Source organism: Montipora foliosa, chromosome 2 (genome assembly GCF_036669935.1).
Source record: "Montipora foliosa isolate CH-2021 chromosome 2, ASM3666993v2, whole genome shotgun sequence".
Classification (NCBI taxonomy): domain Eukaryota; kingdom Metazoa; phylum Cnidaria; class Anthozoa; order Scleractinia; family Acroporidae; genus Montipora; species Montipora foliosa.
In genome coordinates, this window is record NC_090870.1 from 55,293,456 (window position 1) to 55,313,455 (window position 20,000).

At 40.6% G+C, this 20,000-nt stretch overlaps 2 protein-coding genes, 2 long non-coding RNA genes and 1 pseudogene across 4 annotated transcripts; 3 read left to right on the plus strand and 2 right to left on the minus strand.

The window, feature by feature from the left end:
* The window catches only part of LOC137991830 (ATP-dependent RNA helicase A-like), a 91,944-nt pseudogene extending 79,246 nt beyond the window's left edge, over positions 1 to 12,698 (minus strand).
* Positions 1,968 to 12,138, minus strand: LOC137987902 (ATP-dependent RNA helicase A protein-like). The gene is made up of 6 exons (XM_068833990.1): positions 11,689 to 12,138; positions 10,593 to 10,666; positions 9,109 to 9,261; positions 7,669 to 7,829; positions 6,925 to 7,036; positions 1,968 to 2,121 (listed from the first exon to the last, which is right to left on the minus strand). Exons 1-6 carry the CDS (start codon positions 11,857 to 11,859, stop codon positions 1,968 to 1,970), a joined length of 825 nt encoding a protein of 274 aa, XP_068690091.1. The 5' UTR covers positions 11,860 to 12,138.
* A 623-nt stretch (positions 12,699 to 13,321) lies between the features above and the next one.
* LOC137993616 (uncharacterized) lies at positions 13,322 to 14,351 on the plus strand. Its single transcript, XR_011121893.1, has 3 exons — positions 13,322 to 13,366; positions 13,698 to 13,721; positions 14,249 to 14,351. It is a non-coding gene; the product is annotated as an uncharacterized lncRNA (long non-coding RNA).
* Positions 14,352 to 14,444: 93 nt separating this feature from the next.
* Positions 14,445 to 16,697, plus strand: LOC137991831 (parafibromin-like). The gene is made up of 6 exons (XM_068836867.1): positions 14,445 to 14,532; positions 14,756 to 14,820; positions 15,083 to 15,161; positions 15,652 to 15,675; positions 15,901 to 15,988; positions 16,508 to 16,697. Exons 1-6 carry the CDS (start codon positions 14,445 to 14,447, stop codon positions 16,695 to 16,697), a joined length of 534 nt encoding a protein of 177 aa, XP_068692968.1.
* Positions 16,698 to 16,982: 285 nt separating this feature from the next.
* LOC137993615 (uncharacterized) lies at positions 16,983 to 17,477 on the plus strand. Its single transcript, XR_011121892.1, has 3 exons — positions 16,983 to 17,066; positions 17,240 to 17,316; positions 17,415 to 17,477. It is a non-coding gene; the product is annotated as an uncharacterized lncRNA (long non-coding RNA).
* The last annotated feature ends 2,523 nt before the right edge of the window (positions 17,478 to 20,000 follow it).

Consider the following 20,000-nt stretch of genomic DNA (forward strand, 5'->3'; position numbering starts at 1 on the left):
ACTTGTTTACGTTAATATTTATTTTACAGTTCTTGAAGTAGGCAGAGACCATGAAATGATTACAAGAACTCTTCGAATTACCAATTTTAACAGTTCCTTCTGTGTCTTTAGTCATTTCTTCATTGATAGTGCTGCACTTAGGCGCCAACACCTCAGCAGACCTAACTTCACTAATCTTTGGCCGATGATCAACCCAGTCCCTAATTAGCTTCTCTTCCACACCTGAGTTAATTAAGCAACAAAACGTGCCGACTACATGTGAAAAATTCGTGAATATTTCCAATTTCTTTTATTCCTGAGGCGCGATTGAGGAGCTATTTCAAAAACTCGTGCATCGTGTTTAATCAGGGTTTCCAAACACTCGAAAACAATAAAATCAGTTTTCTCGTGTTTGGAAACCCTGATGAAACACTTGCACTCGTTTTTGATATAGTACGTCAATATTGGCGAAATTTCTTGATATAGAGCCTTAATGGCGGGATTTCATCCTGACCCAGAGCTCTATCGGGCCTGAGATTCAGTAGCTGTTTCTGAACACCTTGGGAGGTAACTTGGATAGGATTGATGGTGTGAGGAGTGCGGGGTAAGTGCCTGGAAGAGTCTTCTTTGGTAATAACACTACGAAAGTGGTCATTAATTAAGAGCATTGGCTTTAGAAAGGGGATGGCTTGTCAGGCTTCCATTAACCATGAGGTCAGGGACTCCAACATTGCCATCAACATTCGATCGTTTTATCTGAGACCAGAATAATTTCGGATTCTCCTGGATATTCAAGGACGGCGGAACGTATTTTGCATTGAGGGGGAGGGGCTAACAAGCAAGCGCCGGAGACGCTAACTTGTACGGGGTTCTGGAGAAATTCTCTGCCAGAAAATTTTGAAATCTTGAAGCTCGGAAATGCTACTTTCAGCATTCTCGGCGATATATCAAAACAAAAAAAACAAATAATAATAATAATAATAATAATAATAATAATAATAATAATAATAAACGTGGATCAACGGTAAAAACCGTTTTAAGATATTTATTTTTTGCTAGAAATCGGGGGGCTATAGTCTAGAGAAGTGGATGAGGAGGGTATAAAAAAGGAGGGACTAAAAACAAGAATGAATTAAAACTAGGGGCGCGCTCCTCTATCACATTCGAACAGGCATTTGAAGAAAGAAAAACACTATTTCACTTAACCTCGTTGCAAAATGTTAATTCCTCGGTATCACGTTTTAAACACTTTTGGGTTCGGAACTACAGAGGGAACTCCAGCACTGAAAACGGCCAGAAACTTTCGGTTTTATTCAAGAAAGAAGGCTACGCATACGCATATCTCGAAAGAACGCAATGCTGACGTTGTGTGTGAAAACTAAGGTGTTTCCAAACTGAAGAAATCGGGCTTTTTGTTTGTGTGAGATTAGCAGTCATAGAGGATCCGATGGGTGTCATCATGTTTTCTCACAGTTAAGACCAACAATACAGGTTGAGACGCGGACTTTTATTATGTCATCCCACTCTACCTTCAGAAAAAGCCACCTTTAGCACCAAGGACGAGCCATAAAAGGTGCGATGATGTGGAACACTTGAGAAATTTTCGAAGAGATATGTATGTCAACGAATCGTCTGGAAATCACGTCCGTTATAAGACGTTTGAGATCACAAAACAAGAAAAAATTTCAGATCCTCGGTCACTCTTTTGCTAAGACTGCCGGTGGCCATGTTGGATGATTAGCAAATTCAAGGCAAGATATGGGGAAGTTTTATTGTTTTCGTAGCGCGTTTGTGTTAAAGAAGGCGATATAGATGCGCAACCGAGTATGTCGTGTACTCTCTTAAGGGCAACAATTATTAATTAAAATGACGAGCATTGAACTATGCTCATTTGGTGTTCCTCTTATTTCACAAAACTGTGAAGAGCTCGAAGCTCTTGATCAAAGTCTCAACATGCTTCACTCTGTCGACTATCAACTACATTGTTTCTAAAACCATCCTCCACGAAAGCCGCGAAATCCTCGGAATCCTCCACCGCGTCCCTCACGGAATCCACCGCCTTGGTTGTTTCCTCGGTAGTGTCTTGGATCTTGGTAGCCACGCCTGGGTGGTGGTCCGTCGCGCCCTCCTCTGTGCATCAACCTATGAGGGACAGATCGAGGAATATGACATGACGCTCAATCGACGGTCAACTTGAACTGCTTCAAACCTGACTTCGACCTTGGGCAACCTGGCTCTCACGTCCTCTCTTCTTCACTCCGAGACACCCTGGCATGGTCACGTTTGGCCGTGACAATTACAGCTGTCAGGGAGAGGTCCTCTTGTTTAAGTGGAGTCGATAGTGGCACTAACTAGCCCCTCTCATAAATTTTTGTTTGGTATAATTATTATTTTGAGACCTAGGTGACCAGACCGTACGACGGTCTCTTTCTCGACAGGGGACGGGGAGAAGAGAGGCCCTGCAAACGAGGTTGGTCAAAGTAAAGCACTCGAAGCCATAAATCAAGGTAAAAAATTAAGGGAAAAAAATCCATTTCATTTCGTATCGACCGCGGACAGCGTTAGGATTTAAAGCACCAATGTGACCAAAAAATGCAATTCGTATTTTTCTTCAGATTTCAAAAATATGTTAACTAAACACTAAGCGACCAAAGTTTTAAGCCTTGATTTCAAAAAGACACCTCCTTATTTTAACTGGAATTTTCCTATTTAATGGTCCGCCATTATTAAGATCTTGAGAGAGCTGGATCGAGGAGAAAATGACGTCAAAAACTCACTAGTTTAATTGTGCAATGCGTGTGTACGCCGCAGAATTAATATGCAGCACGGGAGTTTTGATCTTTCAGACTTTTATACTCGTGTTTTGCATATATAATAAGCTTCACTCACACGGTGCCAGTCCGGTGTGAAGCAAACACTTTCAAAATAAAAGATGCACTCAAACCTTGACTTACCCAGGGGGGTGCCCCCGCGGAGGAAATTGATTTCCACCCGGTCGGTTTTGCACACCAAAGGTGCCAGCATTAGCTCGCGACAGTGACTTGATGGCATCAGGAGCCCATCACCCGGAGCGTGCAACTTAACTATACTTGTGCAACGGGGTTTTCACAAGTAAGGTTATTGAATTTCCCGCTAATGAGACTCCCGCAGGAGCCCGATGACCAATTACAAGAAGTTAAGCTGACGTCATAGGGTCACCGAACCGTAACTGACCTTGTTATTTGATCTAATTCGCGGGAAGGGCTAGTCTAAAAATAAACCTACTTGTGAAAACGCCGTTTCACAGACGCTGTATGGAAGTTGCACGCTCCCGGATGGGCTCCTGATGGCATGCAGTATTTTTTCGTCCATGTGATTGGGTTCAGCGATAACCGAGGGCGTGGTAGCGGCACGAACTAACAGGTAATCCAGTACATGACGTAATGCTACAACCATCGCAGCTTGATGATGAACAAAACGAAACTGCAACCTGACAGAAAACAAAACAACGATGCGTGAAATAGTGCCCCTTTTCAACTTTTCTCTGAAAGTGAATTTACATTCCACGATCCACTTATTCCAAACTGATCCAGACGTTCTTTCACTATTGTAGGATAAGGAAAGGGGAAGTTATTGCTTAGTTTATGCTTAAAAATTTGAGAGACTCGGAAATCTTGTCCTGACAACAACGACAGCTACGAGAACGTTATCTAGGAATATAATTTCCTGTTATTGTGACAATTTCCTGTCATTTGGCATGGAAAGTGTGCATCAACATTCCAGGAAAAAAAACTGGTATGAATGGTTTGGACGTTTGCAGAACGCAATGAAGATTTATCGCCAGGCTCTCGCGTCCACCACGCGACATTTCACGTCGTTTTCATGGCGATAAACATGGCGAATTAAGAAATTTACCGAAACGTAAAACGCACGCGCAGGGCGTGCACAACCTTTTAGTTTTTGTTCATTGAACTTAACGTTTTATGGATTACAGAACAATAAGTTTTCAACGCTTCTACTTCACTTGTAAACCAAAATAAATCCGGTACAGCTGCTGCATGTTTTAGAAGTCGAAAGCCTTACAATAACTGCTTGGTGCTACATCTAATGCTACCTTAGAGTTTACAAGAGCATCCTCGAAACCGCGTAGTCGAAGTCGCGTGACCTCCCTTTGTATGACAATAAGGAGTTTAAGAAACTACGACGGCTACGGCGACGGTAACGTCAAAGAGCAGTAATATTGTTGGTTAAAATAACCAAAACGATCGTGCTGCACGTGTGGCACGCATTTTTGAACATTTCTCTCGCGTACTCGTCAAAACTACTGCGTGAAATGAACAAATTTAAGATTTTGACGACAACGTGGACAAACTACAGTGAATCTTTCAGTGTCACTCTTTAATTCAAATCCTTCCGTACCAATTCAGTTTTAGAACACTTCGCCTATATTGTAAAATATAAACAAAATGGAATAATCATGAAATACTTAGAATACCTCAAACTTATATTTTGAAGTAACACGTTCGTCGTCGTAGCCGCCCGCCGTGATTTCTTAACGCCTGGCCAAACGCTCGCAACATTTCAACGCAACATCTTGCAACATTATATAAACAGGAGAAAGGAACACATACCGTGCATTTTACCCTTCGACACACCCATCCGAAAAATTGGTTTTTGCCCTGAGCGGGACTCGAACCCACGCCTCCCTGATTACTAGTCGGGCATGCTAAGCCACTACAACATCAAGGCTACCACGCTGGCAACGCAGCAGATTAATGAGATGACTTAGCAGCGTGGGGATCCCTAGGGCCCAACTTTCCTTCACTTGAGTGTGTATCCTTGCCTCTAAAACCCCAGACAGGGTTTAGAACACATAAAAGATAGAAATTTCGAGGCAAATGAAAGGTATAGGGATCCCCACGCTGCTAAGTCATCTCATTAATCATTAATTTTAGCGAACGTTTTAAGTTACGTTCACCACTTTGCAAAGGAATTGTTTCTATCTTTTGGTCAGGTAGGCGCTAGGAATGAGAAGCGTGAACTCGCACACAAGCGTGCGCCTGTTGCGCGCTTCGAGCGAGCACAATTATTGTCCATCACCCTACCTATTTCAAACGCGTGCTACGAAGGAAATCGTTTCTCGGGTGTCGTTGTCTTACCTTCTCACCAAACACAAAGAGTCACAATCAAGGCGGTGGATTCCGTGGGGGACGCGGTGGAGGATTCCGAGGATTTCGCGGCTTTCGTGGAGGATGGTTTTAGAAACAATGTAGTTGATAGTCGACAGAGTGAAGCATGTTGAGACTTTGATCAAGAGCTTCGAGCTCTTCACAGCTTATCATATCTAGTTTGGAGTCTGGACCACTATAGTTAAACGGCTGAGGATGCATGCATTCTGTCAAGATAGAAGCCAATAAAACATTTTATCAGTGCCTGTTACCTCATAAATGAAGCCCCGTTTTCTCGAGTCTGAGAAATGAGCCAATAACAGCTCTGGAATGATTTTTTTGCTCTTATCTACGATTTATGGTTTTTGAAATGTAATGAAGCACTTCCTTGACTTAAATCATACTGTTTTCGAGGAGGCTTTCAACTGGGAAACCAGAAGCCAAAACCCCAATAATTCTGTAGAAAATTACAAAATAATAACTATTAGACAATTTGCAGTGCTCCCATTAACTCCACCTAATCAGCTCCAGCTAATCAGATACCAGGGATTGGGCAATACCTTTTCCAGCAACACAAAAGGGTGACCTCTAAGCGATCAAAGTATAGCTACACCTAGAAACGAATAGATTAAGGATGGTTGAAAAGTTCAACGATCCCTGTGCCCTGCTTAAACCCTTCTGGATGATGATAATTCTTATTCAGATTTCGTTTTTTTCCTGATTAAAAGACAACTGGAAAAACGAAATGAATTTTCTAAATCTCACTAGGGCCGGTTGCTCGAAGCCTAGTTAGCGCCAACCGTTGGTTAAAAGGTACTAAAACCTTTACGATTCCGTGGTATTTAACGCTGGTTAGCACTAACCATGCTTCGAGCAACCCAGGCCTGATCAGCAACTTTTAACAACCCATAAAGAGATTTTAAAAAGGGTCAATTGAGATGGATCTGTATAAATAACTGTGTGAGCTGTGCCAGTCGTTACGTATTAATGGTAAAAAATTGAAAGAAAAGCAAGTGCGTTTCATTGGTGCAAATAATGAGATAGAGCACAGACAAGTGCGGTGCTGACTCGGCCATCGTAAATCCCTTCACTAAGTAACCGATTTCAAGGTCTGTACTGTAAGTTACGGACCGAGTTTTTTTTCCATTGATTTATGGCCCAAACGCGAAGCGCGCGGGCCATAAATTAACGGATATAACGAGGATTCGTCACTTACAGTGCGCACCAAGGAAACGAGGACAGTTAAGATATTTATTATATCTCTGAGGTAATAAGGCGCGCGGGAAAGGAAAATATTTGAAGTCAAGAAGAACGTTTAGTTACCAAAAATGATTGGCATGCGTAAAATTTTGAAAAACGAATAAATCTTACTGGCTTATTGAAATAAATCCTTGCAAGATTCGAACAGTTTCACAAGTTCATTTCACATGAGCAATTTGAAAAACTTGCTAAAACTGTTGCATACGGCCGGCTAAATTAGCCAATGACAGCTTGCATTTGAGAGATACAACGTTAACAACACAATTTACCTCGCATCCTCCCATGCTTGGTATGCGCTCAGCAACGCAATCTGATCACTATGACGTGTCCCAGAGAACTTCTTATGCACCCAACCCAGTCTCTTTCGGTCAGTTGGTGTCTCGAATGGTTCAGGAAAACTGATGCTGGCAGCTATGGTGCACATCGCATCTCCACAATTAACGAACGAGAAACCGAAGATCAATTTAAAAACCTGCAGACCTTCATAAACTTGTGGTATTTGCCGGCTTAATGAGAACGTTTTAAAGGAAACACTCACTGAAAAATGCATCCCAGGATGATCATCTTTCCAAGGCGCGGTTCAACTGGCAGTTTGGCCAAGATATACCCAAGTGGTGTTAGATTCATGTTTCTGTCCAAAGCGTCCATATCTGTACAAACCACAATGACAATAATCAACTTATTCCACCAATCAAATAGAATGCGGTTTGTCCACGACTATGATATGAGTTGCCGGAATTAAGGTGAAACTTAGCATCAAATCTATTCGAATCAAAATACTTTTGCATCATTTTGCTAAATCGAAAGAAAGAAAGAAAGAAAGAATCGTCATTAAGTGTCTAATCTTCTAGCGCTGGAGCACTAATTGGGGGCACTGTAAATTGAAATTAACCAATTAACGCAAATCAAATCAAACTTAATGTAGGTTTTTGAGGAGAGGGAAAAACTGGAGTACCCAGAGAAAAACCTCGCGGTGCACAACAGAGAACCAACAAACTCAACCCACACATGACGCCGAGTGTGGGAATCGAACCCGGGCCACATAATATTTGGTGGGAGACGAGTGCTCTCACCACTGCGCCATCCCTGATTTCCTTTTTATCTTCACTCACGACAGAGATATGTCAGTTTTTTTTTTCAAAGATTGGGGGTCAAATTCACCAGTGGTCTAGCAATAAACTTAAAGCATCTCGTAAATATAGTCTTACGATATTTAAATGTATTGATGCTGCTGGGCATCGTCGTTCAAGTAAATTCGCCAACTCTTCCGGGAAGCACGAACCTTTCAAAAGCGCCACAGATTCAGCTACAGCGTCCAAAGGAGGAGGCTCTATGTTTTCGTTCAAAAATTCTCCGATGTCTCCAAGTTTGAGAAACTTGATAGTGAGAGCCAGTTCGTGAAGGGGTGTGCGCAGAATTTCCGGGGTAGCGTGCTCAGCAAGTCTGCAAATGTTTCAAAATTAATCAGTTCAATTAAACAAACTTCCAAAAATTATTACAGCTCTATGTTCAGGTGATATGCATACTCTCCGAACGGCAGCCAAGCTGGTTGTGGACTTCCTTTGATTCTAATCTCTTTGCTTTTCTTTTTTGGATTCTTAATCAAAGTCGTCGTTATTTAAACGAAAACTAACTCGGACAGCGGTTTTTCACAAAAAAATTACGTCCAGAGCTTTATAGAACTTGCTTCAACCTTGATGAATGTTAGTTGGTCAACTAAGTCGTGACGTCCCAACTTCGTTGACCAATCACATCAAAGACCAGCGGCCGGTTGCTCGAAGCTTGGTTGGCGCTAACCGATGGTTAAGAGGTATCAAAACCTAAAAGTGCTCATGGCATTTAACGCTTGTTAGCGCTAACCATGCTTTGGGCAACCCGGGCCAGAGTGTTAATACCATCTTCTGACGTTACACAAATCACTTTACTCGGAAGATGACTTCCACTCAGGTTGTCGAAACGTCAGTCAATCAACGTCGTCCTAGACAGTACTTCTCAGGCCTACACTTACCCGGACGGCGATCAATTATATTATGACTGCTGGGTTCAAACCATTTACAATTTTTTCGAAACTGGAAAGAACGTCTCTCGATTTTCAGACAGATTCCCTCAAGGGCCAAATTCTACCCACTGGATTATGTTTATTTCATTCTAGTTCGCATTCCCAATTTTTCTTTGTTCTTTTATTCCTGTGCTGGATGATAGGAAGCTTAAGCAAGAACGACGACGACCGCAACTGAAAATATAACTTCACCTTATTGTAATCATTTGGCGATTATTTCAAGTTTTCTTAACGGAATTAAATTGTGTGGCAACTAGTACCGAAGTACTAACCGTACCGAAGTAGGGAACGGTGTGGGATATTAGGGAGAGAACTGAAACAGCTATTTACTGGTTATCACATGCTCCGCATAACCGCGAATTTGGTCATTTCCAGTTGTTTTCGGAAAAAAACGGCAAAAAAGTGTATGAACATTGCACGTGGATAGCCACTGTTTTACACTCGTGTTTTCTACCGCTATCGACGCGGTCGACACAGTTTATGCTTCACAAAAAAATGGCTTCCGTCCTAACCATTCCGAAACGTTGCGAAATAAAGATTTTCTAAACGTTGGGTTTCGTTGGAAAACCTTTTCCTGATTCTAGGTCCTGCATGAATTATGTGGTTCAAATCTCGATGAATCAAGCGCTTGGATCCAAAGGTTTACTTTAAGCCCAAGCTAACCTGGATGCTCGTGTTTGGCTGCAAAGATGAAAAGCAAACCCTGGTCTCACTCTGCCTGCACGGCCTCGCCTTTGCTCCATGTTGGTCCTGGATGCCCACACAGTCGCGTTGTTTGTCATGTTGCTGTGTGATGTAAATAACTTCACTTTGGCTCTGATAAAGAAATGAAGAGTCAGTTAGGAGTAAGACTGCCAAAACTTGAATTCAATAACAAGAAAAGTATCTATACATTTCTATACATTTTACAGGGATCTTTTAATCCCCAGAAAAGTTCCACAACCTGGAGTACACAACACCTATACTAGATCTTTTTCACGGCATTTCTAGAGACTAAGCTGTTCATAGACGAGTTTTTAAAGAAGTTTCGGATCGTAACAGTGACCCTTGGGGTAAAAATTAATTATGTCCGTAGGGAAGGTCGGGTTTTGCTGGAAAATCAATCCAAAAATAGAGAGATCTAGAGTTGCCTTTACGGCAAACGGAAAACGTCAGGATGAAACTTGCGTTTTGCCAAAGCCACACATGACCAGCGCCCAACATCAGTGGCTTCATGGCTCAGTTGGTTGGAGCGTCGCACCGACATCGCGAGGTCACGGGTTCAAACCTGTTGAAGTCCTGAATTTTTCAGGCTTCTCTACGCAATTGCTAAAATTGCGTTCATAACTGCGAGGATCATAGCTTCACTTGATTTCATATCCGCAGTTCTATATGTGATTCATTTCATATATCATTTCGTTCGTTGACATCAAAGAATCGTGTTTGGTTTAAATTGATTTTCTTGCTGTTAGCTATAGGTTTTGGGACAATTCACCAGCGAGAAGAAAGTTAAAATAAGAGAATTTTCAAGCTTTTTCGACAAGCAGCTGCCTGCCGTCATAGAACATTAACTATGCTGTCATTTGATATTCCTTGTGAACGAAAAATTTGCTAAACCTCTCTAATAGAGCTCTAACTTAGTCTGTAAACACGCCGTAACTTAAATGTATCGAAGTTGGACGTTCCTGTTCTCCACCTGAAGTAAATAGAAAAAATACTCGCTATTTTAAACGAAACAATACAATAACTTATGATTAGTTTACCGCCTTGCTAGTTACGGTGCATTCGGGTATTTCACTTCATATCGAGGCGGAGCTTAGTAGGAGGTCGAACACGATCACGATGTTTGATTCATAACGTCTGGAGAAAACGACAAATTGAAGCGAGAAGAAAACCCATAGGACACGCGAGGCTAAGTCGCGAGACCACCATCTTCTTCTTGGCCTCGCGTGCTTCTCTCCCGAGCTCGCTGTATAACGATCGTTGTTGGTATTTGAGAGAACTTGGGCTCTAATAACCCCTTTAACAAAGGCTCAATGCTTCACTCATTGAGGAGACCTGAAATCAACTTAAAGCAGTTCAAATCAAATTAAATTGAGCTTGAAACATTCAATACTGACGCATCCAAAAAAGGACATATAACGTTAGTCAGGTTACGACACACATACTTGCAAGAATCGATAACAAACACGACATCATCGATGGTGATGCTTGTTTCAGCAATGTTGGTTGAAAGAATTATCTGCCAAAACAACAAGACAAAGATTTGATGATTTAGTAAGCGATTAGGTTATCAATTGAATAAATACTAAGAAAAAAAATTCAGCATCTTAGCTCTCGATCGCCGAGGAATCCATGTTCGACATCAATTCAGCTAGAATTTCAAAATTACCCAGTTTACAGCGCTCTTATACTGATTTATAGTCATCAAACAAAATGTGCCTTAGAAACGGGTTGTCCTCGACAACTGTTTGGAATGGTATGAAGCAAGAAAAAAAAAACAAACTGCGAGTGCGCGCGGAAATTGCCTTTAAGGCCCAGTAATACGGGCAACAATTTTCGTGCAACTTGCGGGCAACAATGTTGCGTTGCAAATTGAGATGGTTTGTTGCGCGTATTACCACCTTCTTGCGCAACAAATTTTTATGTTACAAAAAGTAGACGTCACTTTAATTTTTGCAACATGAAAATTTTTTGCGCAAGAAGGTGGTAATACGCGCAACAAACCATCTCAACTTTCAACGCAACATTGTTGCGCGAAAAGTTGCACCAAATTTGTTGCCCGTATTACTGGGTCTTTAAACACGGAAACGTACTATAAAGGCGCAAATGATTTATCAATCAACCATGGACGCAATCGAGCTCTGTGATAATTTGTGCAATAAAAAAAGCTCCTTATGGCAATGTGTCCGTAACATGTCATAAAATGTTATCCGTCGTTCTTTTTTTAATGCCCAGTCCCTTTCTCTCGCGCTAGAAATATCTTTTAGGACTTCCGTCTCTGTGTTGTTGTTTGTTGATCAACATCTTGGATAATCAGTTATGCTTGAATGAATTCGAACGAAAGCAGAGCGTGAAGCCACCCCTTTTATAGTACGTCTTCGTGTTTAAACATCACGGTATTCTTGGGCGAAGGGTTCGAGTGTCCTCGTGGGACATAGCGTTCGCACTGCCCTTCTGTTTTTCTCTATAAATTAATTTGTTTCTGCAACTACGCCAGCATCCCAAATCACTGCACACTAAATGACAGAAGTCATTATCCACCTTTGTAACTCCTGGTGGTACGGGCTCAAACACGCGGCGCTGATCTTCTCTTAGTATCCGCGAATGAAGAGGTAGAAGACTTGTGCTTATGCTGTGTTTCGTTTTCACACAACGCAAGCTAACACAAGCATAAGCGTAAGCACAAAAAAAAAAGAAAAAATTTTGATCCATGAGCTTGTGCTTGCGTCAACCTCGGTTTCACGGTGAAATAAGCGCTGTTATGTTTGCGCTTCTGCTTGCACCGCTAGTGAAAATCAGGCTTAATACCGCAGGGAGCAAAGAAGTGAGTTTTTCCGCTGGCTGAAAAACGAATAAGGCGGAAAATATTTTTCATACACACAACTGGGAGAACGGAGTCCAGTGTGTTGGTGGTCTTCAGGTCTGATGGTTTTTGGCCATTCGCCATTGCCAGACCTTCCCCTCCCACCCACCCCTCATGAGTCTTTTCAGTGCAGCGTTTTAGCTTAAAGGATATTTAACAAATTCCATTCAGTTTGTAAATGGTGTTCACGATTTTTTCAACAGGGGTCTGTGATGATGATTTTATTACGTTTTGGTTTGTGAATAAAGGTCAAGCTAGGTGTACGGCTTGCTTGGCTCCCAGTTATGTTCGAGAACTGACAGTAGTCAGTTGTTTTTCTTTTCAATCAATGCAAGCATAGGGAAAGGGTTTTCTCCCCGATGCAATCATAGATTGATTAGGGGGAGTTATGAATGTGTAACTTACCAAATTGTGGATGCGCTTTGAAGTATTTATGCAATGCGAAAATTAAGTTCCATCCCGGAAGAAAAATCAGCACAGCACCAGGGATGTTCAGGCCAGATAAGTAGTTTAACAACGCCTGCAAAATCATCAAACATTTTAGTAAGTTGTAAGTGCATTAACTAAACATTCAGTATTACCCTTTGTTCAATTACCTCTATGAGTTCGAAGGACATTTCTTTCTCGCTCAACTGTGCCAGAGCATTTTTGGTTTGGAATGAATAATCCTCGCTGCAATTCATATTACAATTTTCCCACAAAAAAGGTCCAATAAGCAAATTTTTAAATAAGTTCTTACTGCGACTTTCAAGTCAAAAACATTGCTTTTCCAATAACTACCTGCTCCTTCCAATGTCTCTTTATTGGTATATACTAATTTAAAAACAGTGGATGGCGTTGAACGCGCGCGCTGATTGGCGACTCAAGCTCCGGATATCCTTTGCTATTCACCTCCGAGCAATTCGCGAGGAATTTCCGTCCGAAAATGTTGTAATCTTTGCAGGAATAAATGAGTTAAAATCATCTTTTTGTGCTATATTGTATCACTGTTTTAGTATATACTAAAACTGTTCACCTCACTGTCGGTGGCTAGTGGTGGATATTTACATTCCACACACTGGTGTAGTGATGTGTTAGTGGGTGCCTGGGAGGTGGACTTTGGCTCAGTTGTGATGGTGACCTCCTTGCTGCTGAGGAGAGTGCTGCCTCCTCTTTTGCTACCTTTATGGCACCAACCCTCCAGTAAATTGGTGTAGTGTTTTAGTAAAATGTTAAAGTCTCAGAAACAAGACACATCAGAGGTTTTTTAGTATTAGAGTAGCTTACTTATCTTGAATAATTTGCATTTTTGAAAAAACAGCAAAAAGAACCGGAGATGATTCAGGAGGTGGGGAATTCAAGAAACCAAGAGTTGAGGTCAGAGTATCGTGCTACGTGTATATAGTATGATGAAAAAGTTCTTGAATTTAAAAGCAAGTGTTGGTACCGTTTTGTAAACCTTGGTATGGTAGTCACACTACATCACCACGTGATGGTTGGGTGAGCACAGTATTTAGGAGCAGAAACCAGTGGAAATCAATAGCCTGTGAATGGGTTTCCTCGGCCTGTGGCCTGACAGTAGATGGAAACTGCTTTTATCTCTGGTAACGTTTGAAGCATAAAAGGTAGTTAAGTCAATTTTTTTTTTCAAGTCAGTTTGGTTTTCTTACCAAAGCTAAACTATGTTTCATGTGCTTATCTTTTGCAGACAGAACAGCTACGGCTTGATAAGGTAAATTTTGTCAAATATTTTTTCAAAGTTATAATAATAATTATTTGATGTTGAGATACCAAATTGTTTAATTTGGAAATTTAAGTGTCACCTTTGTGTTTCCTGAGGAATTTTTAAGAATCTCAGTGATGCACACCCAATTTTAGGTCATCCAGTCCAGTTGTCAATTGAAACTGGTTAATGACGCAGAATGTTTTTAGGTGTTATATTTGACAGTGATAATTATAAGCAATGCTTGTTCTACCTTGTGTACCAACTTCTCGTCAGTTTCAATTCATGGATAAAAGTAAGCGGCCAGGAAAAGTAGAAACTTTTAAATAATGGTTTAACAAAAATCAAGATTGTTTATACCGAGATGCGTAACTACCAGAGGCATGTTGTCATGTAAAAGACAGTTAGCCAATCTTGTAATCTGAACTAGTCCAGTAAATATTTTCTTTCCCTTGTTTATTTGGGCATGATGCTTGTGTGTTCTGTTTGTCACTTGATGAGATGCTCTGAGAATAAATGTCTGCTTTATTTTGCAGCAATTCCTAAAGAATGTGTTATACATACTGCAATCAGTAAAAGCTCAAGAGGAAGGAAAAGTCAAGAACTTACAGAATCAAGACCCTTTTGCTAATACACCAGTACGTTTTAAGATGGCAGTCTCCCTTTCTAGTGTTGTCAGTGGTAGACATTTTCGAGCAAATAACTTTTCATAATTTTATTTCTTTGTCATTCATGTTTGTTGCACAGGAAGTCAAGAAAAAGCAAGCTACCCTAGTACCATACAACAGATATGATCAGGAGAGATTTAGAGGGAAAGAAGGTAAATACCTTTTACCAACCAAATCGTGACTGTGCAACATCAAATAATAATATTATATTGTGGTAAGTTATTTGGTAAATTTGCTTCAACACAAGGTCTTTTTGTGGGTGCTAGGTCTCAGATTCAAGCTAATGAGGATGTTGCCAAAGAACAGTTACTACAGAGAGAGGTTATATTAAATATGTGCTTGACGCTCCATGAACAATGTTTTTGTTCCCTACAGAAACTGAGGGATTCAAAATTGACACAATGGGAACATACCATGGTCTTAGTTTGGAATCTGTGAAGGTAGTGTGTAACAAAATTGATTTATTGTCTGTTTTGCTTTACGTCAAGATTACTGATCAATTAAATTCTACTAAAAAGAATATTTTAAGAAACCTTTTTCGTGTGTGTCCAACTCTATTACATTAAATGTAGCTTCAGCTTGCATTTGAATTTACAGAATCCAAAATGTTATACAGGTCAGTCTATATATTTACCAACTGCTAAATGTTAAAGAGGATGAATGAGAGTTACAAATTGACAATTGTTTCAATTTATTTTCCAGGAAGGAGTTCAAAAGCCTGCCAAAAGAGTGTTACCTAGTCCTTCTCCTCATACACAACCTAACAAGTCTCCAAGACCTCGTAAGTGTTTAAGATAGCTAAAGCCAGTGTCAAGTTATTGAAGGGCCCTCTGATGTTTACAAGTGAGCAGCATTAGTGCATCGTATTCACAAACTCAGGATGAAGATAGACAGATTATAAATTAATGTGATACAAAACTGTCTCGAATATTGCAAAGTTCTAATTTAACATTAGCATCAAGTGTCCAGGCCCACTGTTTTGTTTTGTTTTGTTTTTTTTTGTAGTGCAAAACATTTTAACCAACAAAATGAAACTAATAGTTTATTGAAATGAACAGGTATTTTTCCCAGATGTATAAAGTTTTTTTTTTTTTTTTTTCATTTGCGTTGTGCTTCATGATAGAAGATCTAAGAAAGATTGTATACTACACCATTTTAATCACTTACAGTAACAGTGATACATTGTAATATGGTACAGCATTTAATGCCTAGACCGGAAAAATAACATTGACACAACCATCTCATTGTCTTAACTCTTTATTTTGTTTTAGTCCCACAAAAGCCTGCGAAACGAGGTGACACTGATATGTTGTACAAGTTACTTTTTTGTCACTAATTGAATGCAGGAACCGTGAGCCATATTTTCCCTCATTTTTCTATAAAGTTTAGATGGGTGGGGAGTGCTGCAGTTAAATTTGGCATCAACTCAATGGATTGCTGAGGAAATCTATGAATTGTGTGCTGTGTAGAGATTCAAAGTTCGTATGTGCCAGACTTTGGTATTGCTTGTTTTCTTCCAGAATCTCGAACACCAATAATAATAATTCCTGCTGGTGCAACTTCACTGATATCACTGTTCAATGCAGAGGACCTTCTGCAAGATTTCAAGTTAGACTATTTCCTTATTGTATTAATAATTGAATGATGACCTCATACCGAAACGCCCCATTCTTAGTAATCCAGAGAGCTTCTCCTTTTCAATCTTATTCAAGGCCTGTGCAATTTTGGTCAGACCATATCTGAATCATTGAATACATCCTTGAACATCATCTAAATATGTATTATGTGATGTCATAGTCTTAACACTTTGATTCCTGACTTTTCAACTTTACCCACTTTGGTGTAAACAGGTGGCTAACTTGGAAAAAAAATATGTAGTTTTAGAAATTGTTTTGGATTAGAAGGGCCAAAGGACAAAAATTCATTTAACAACTGCCTGTGAGGAAACCATTCAAATTAATTTGGGCTAGCAGAAGTCATGTGAGGGTCCCACCTAAGGAAGTAGCTAGCAGAACTCTCAATTCTGCTCTTACAATACTCAAACTGAGAGCATCTGCTGTAGGCTACTTTCACTCACTGCAATCACCTGTTGTATGCTACTTTCACCAACTGTTGTCATTCTGTAAGGTTTGTGAGTTCTGAGGAGAAGAAGGCACAGGGTGTGAGACGTGAGAATGAGGTCCTTATTCAGCGAAGGAAGGAGATTCACCAGGCCCAAGCTGCACCTGGAGCCACGCGAACAACAGTGACTGTTCCATACAGAGTGATCGACAACCCAGCCCGTCTTCAACACAGTGACTGGTATGTTGGTGATTAACGTTACACACTGTACTTCCCTGGAATGCAGCCATTCTTTCACTTTGCAATGCAAAAATATACAGTAGCATTATTCATGTGCAAGCAGAAATAATGCAACTTTCACCAAGAACAGCAACATTGTTATTGCTTCGATGCACGTGGTTCGGGTAGAGCTGCATTTTAATGGCTGGGAGAGCTGCCATATTGTTTCTCCACTTCACTTTTCCTCTGCTTAGCCTTACTGGTATTTACCAAGCCAGGTACACAGAAATAATGCCAGCGTTTGCTTGCTTCCACAGGAATTGTGTTGTAGCAGTTTTTGTCCAAGGACCTGCATGGCAGTTCAAGGGGTGGCCATACACCTCACCAGTTGATATTTTCTCAAAAAGTAGGGTTGTTATCTAAATCATTATTTTTATTATTCTGATATGATTGTTATTATTGTTATTTCCCGAAGCTTGTTCACTTAGTCTGCCATGATATATTCAATTTCCAAACAAAAGGAAACAGCTTGTGTAGTTCCGTTTTCAACGAGATTGACTTTGTTTTGTTATCTTGCAGTCAAGGGTTTCTATCTAAAATATGACGAGATGAAGACGGACCCAAATGTTCAAAAATGGGATGTGCAAATTCTAACAGTACCTCAGTTTCTTTTCAAAATATTGAATTTTGTGCGACATTTCTGTGGTGCTGCAGAGTTGTCCTTGTTAATATTCGTTTCATCTGACAACTTTAGATCAGTCGAAATAAAAGACATTTGGATAAAGGTTCTATCATCCGATTCTGGGAAATTCTTGACGAGTAAGTGAATATGTTATAGGTAATTTTATATTTGGGTCTAATTTTTCCAAACTATAATCGAGGACAAAACTTCTTGGGACGGTGATGCAAAACGACGATTTTCTCAATTACTTCCAAAAAAGCAATGTCATATTACAAATACACGTGACAGGGATACCACGCGCACCGGTGGCTCAGTTGGTTGAGCACCGTGCTGCCATGCGGGAGGTCGTGAGTTCGACTCCGGCCGGACCAACACTCAGGTTCTTAGAATAACTGAGGAGAAAGTGCTGCCTTTGTAATTACATCCGCAAATGGTTAGACTTTGAAGTCTTCTCGTAAGCCCCGTCTCACAATGAATGAAGGGGTAGTTTCTAAAGAAACTGTGGTGCTGCGTCGGTGGAGAAGTAGTATACAAAAATTTGGTTTATCAACGGAGTTGATAATGTAAATTGGCCACCGTACAGAGATTCTAAAAGCTGATGTTTCGAGCGTTAGCCCTTCGTCAGAGCGAATCGAGGGATTACGGGTTACGTGTAGTTTTTACAGTAGAGTAGGAGCTACGCTATTGGTGGTAACATGGCAACGTGAAAAATAGGAATATATTAGTTAAATGAAAAGCGTTCGTTAATACCGTGAGGATTAAGGGTGCCGATTTGAAAGATGAATTTTTGTTCCAGGTTCTTGCGGCTTTCCGTCGTACCTAGATGTAGGGAAAGGCCGCAAATAGCCATGTGTTTTTCGGAGTGGTTAGGCAGATTAAAATGGCGAGCGACTGGCTTAGATGCATCCTTGTCATTCTTCTCAACATCGCGAAGGTGTTCGCGGAATCGGTCACCTAGTCGTCTACCTGTCTCACCAATGTATAATTTATTGCATAACGTACAGGTTATGCAATAAATGACATTTGAGGAGCTACATGAGAAACCATCGATGATCTTAACAGATCGCTTAGGTCCCGGGACCTAAGCGAGACCTAAGCGACCTAAGCGAGACCTAAGCGATTCCGCGAACACCTTCGCGATGTTGAGAAGAATGACAAGGATGCATCTAAGCCAGTCGCTCGCCATTTTAATCTGCCTAACCACTCCAAAAAACACATGGCTATCTGCGGCCTTTCTCTACATCTAGGTACGACGGAAAGCCGCAAGAATCTGGAACAAAAATTCATCTTTCAAATGGGCACCCTTAATCCTCACGGTATTAACGAACGCTTTTCATTTAACTAATATATTCCTATTTTTCACATTGCCATGTTACCACCAATAGCGTAGCTCCTACTCTACTATAAAAACTACACGTAACCCATAATCCCTCGATTCGCTCTGACGAAGGGCTAACGCTCGAAACGTCAGCTTTTAGAATCTCTGTACAGTGGCCAATTTACATTATCAACTCCGTTGATAAACCAAATTTTTGTATACCCGTCTCACAATGTTCATTAGTTCCCTGTGGGACGTTAAAAACTCCACACACTATTCGAGAAGAGTAGGGGATGAATTTCCCGGTGTTGTAGCTGTCCTTTGTGAATGTATGGGTTAGTGGGTATAGCAGGTCCATATCAGCGGAATAGCTGCCAAAACCTCAGCCTTCTCAAACAAATAAATAACAAACATCAAACATTGTTTGGTGACTAAACATTTAACCTTTTGGCCACCTTCTGTGGTGCTGTTTGATCGTGTTTGGTCGTGTTTGATAAAATGTGAAAGGCCATCAAACATTTGATCAAACAACTTAAAACATTTCTTTTATTCTCGTGTTTGATGGTCAAAATATTGTTCGTTCAGACAGCCGTATCAAACATGTGTGGCGCGTGCATGCGTACCACGCTTGCTCAGCCGCTTGTATCCACGTGTTGTTTACGTATTTGTGACCTATAGTTCTTTGCTTGTGGAGTTTGATCTGAGTAAGATCAAACATGTTTTAACCGTTTGGCCGCTCACTTTAACATTAGCATGTTTAGTGACCAAACATTTCCCCTTTGGCCAGGCCCTAACTCTAGTTTCTTTCTTTCTTTTTTCTTTTTCTACCGGTAATGCCTTTCGCTAAATTTAATAAGGCCCCCTTTCTTATTAAGCCCCCCCCCCCCTTCCCCCTCAAATGTGCTTGAAACAGCCTCCAAGCAGGGGGCTGAATGGCGGATTTACAGTACTTGACTGCGGTGATTTTCCTGACTTTCATTTCATTTCATTTCATTTTTTTACTGAACTCTGAAGTTGACTTCCACTCAAGCTTGTTGAAACATCAGTCCTAAATAACAGTCCTTACGCGGAGGATCAAATTCCTTCAATTATGTTATTCCTGGGTTCAAACCTTGGACAATTCTGTTCGACACGGAGTAAGATCTGCTTAAAACGAGCAATTTAGGGCCTATTTCGATTGTTCCAGAATCAATAGTTTCAAGAATTTCTACTTTTTTTGTCTTCTCTTTTAAAGTGTACATAGTAAATCGTCCGTCTATCAGCAACTTCTCGTCAGTTTTGATCTTTTTCTTTCTTTTTGTGGCAGATTTATGATCAAGCACAAACCACACCTGCGCTTC

What these genes read in the sequence shown, in the direction of transcription:
- LOC137987902 (XM_068833990.1), bottom strand. Translation starts at nt 11,859, where the DNA reads ATGGATCAAAATTTTTTCTTTTTTTTTTGTGCTTACGCTTATGCTTGT. An exon ending in AGCCAAACACGAGCATCCAG is followed by an intron (nt 7,830 to 9,108) that starts GTTAGCTTGGGC and finishes AAACATTTGCAG; the next exon opens with ACTTGCTGAGCACGCTACCC. An exon ending in ATCCTGGGATGCATTTTTCA is followed by an intron (nt 2,122 to 6,924) that starts GTGAGTGTTTCC and finishes TGTCCCTCATAG; the next exon opens with GTTGATGCACAGAGGAGGGC.
- LOC137991831 (XM_068836867.1), top strand. Translation starts at nt 14,445, where the DNA reads ATGTTTGTTGCACAGGAAGTCAAGAAAAAGCAAGCTACCCTAGTACCA. An exon ending in GAGATTTAGAGGGAAAGAAG is followed by an intron (nt 14,533 to 14,755) that starts GTAAATACCTTT and finishes TGTTCCCTACAG; the next exon opens with AAACTGAGGGATTCAAAATT. An exon ending in TTAGTTTGGAATCTGTGAAG is followed by an intron (nt 14,821 to 15,082) that starts GTAGTGTGTAAC and finishes TTTATTTTCCAG; the next exon opens with GAAGGAGTTCAAAAGCCTGC.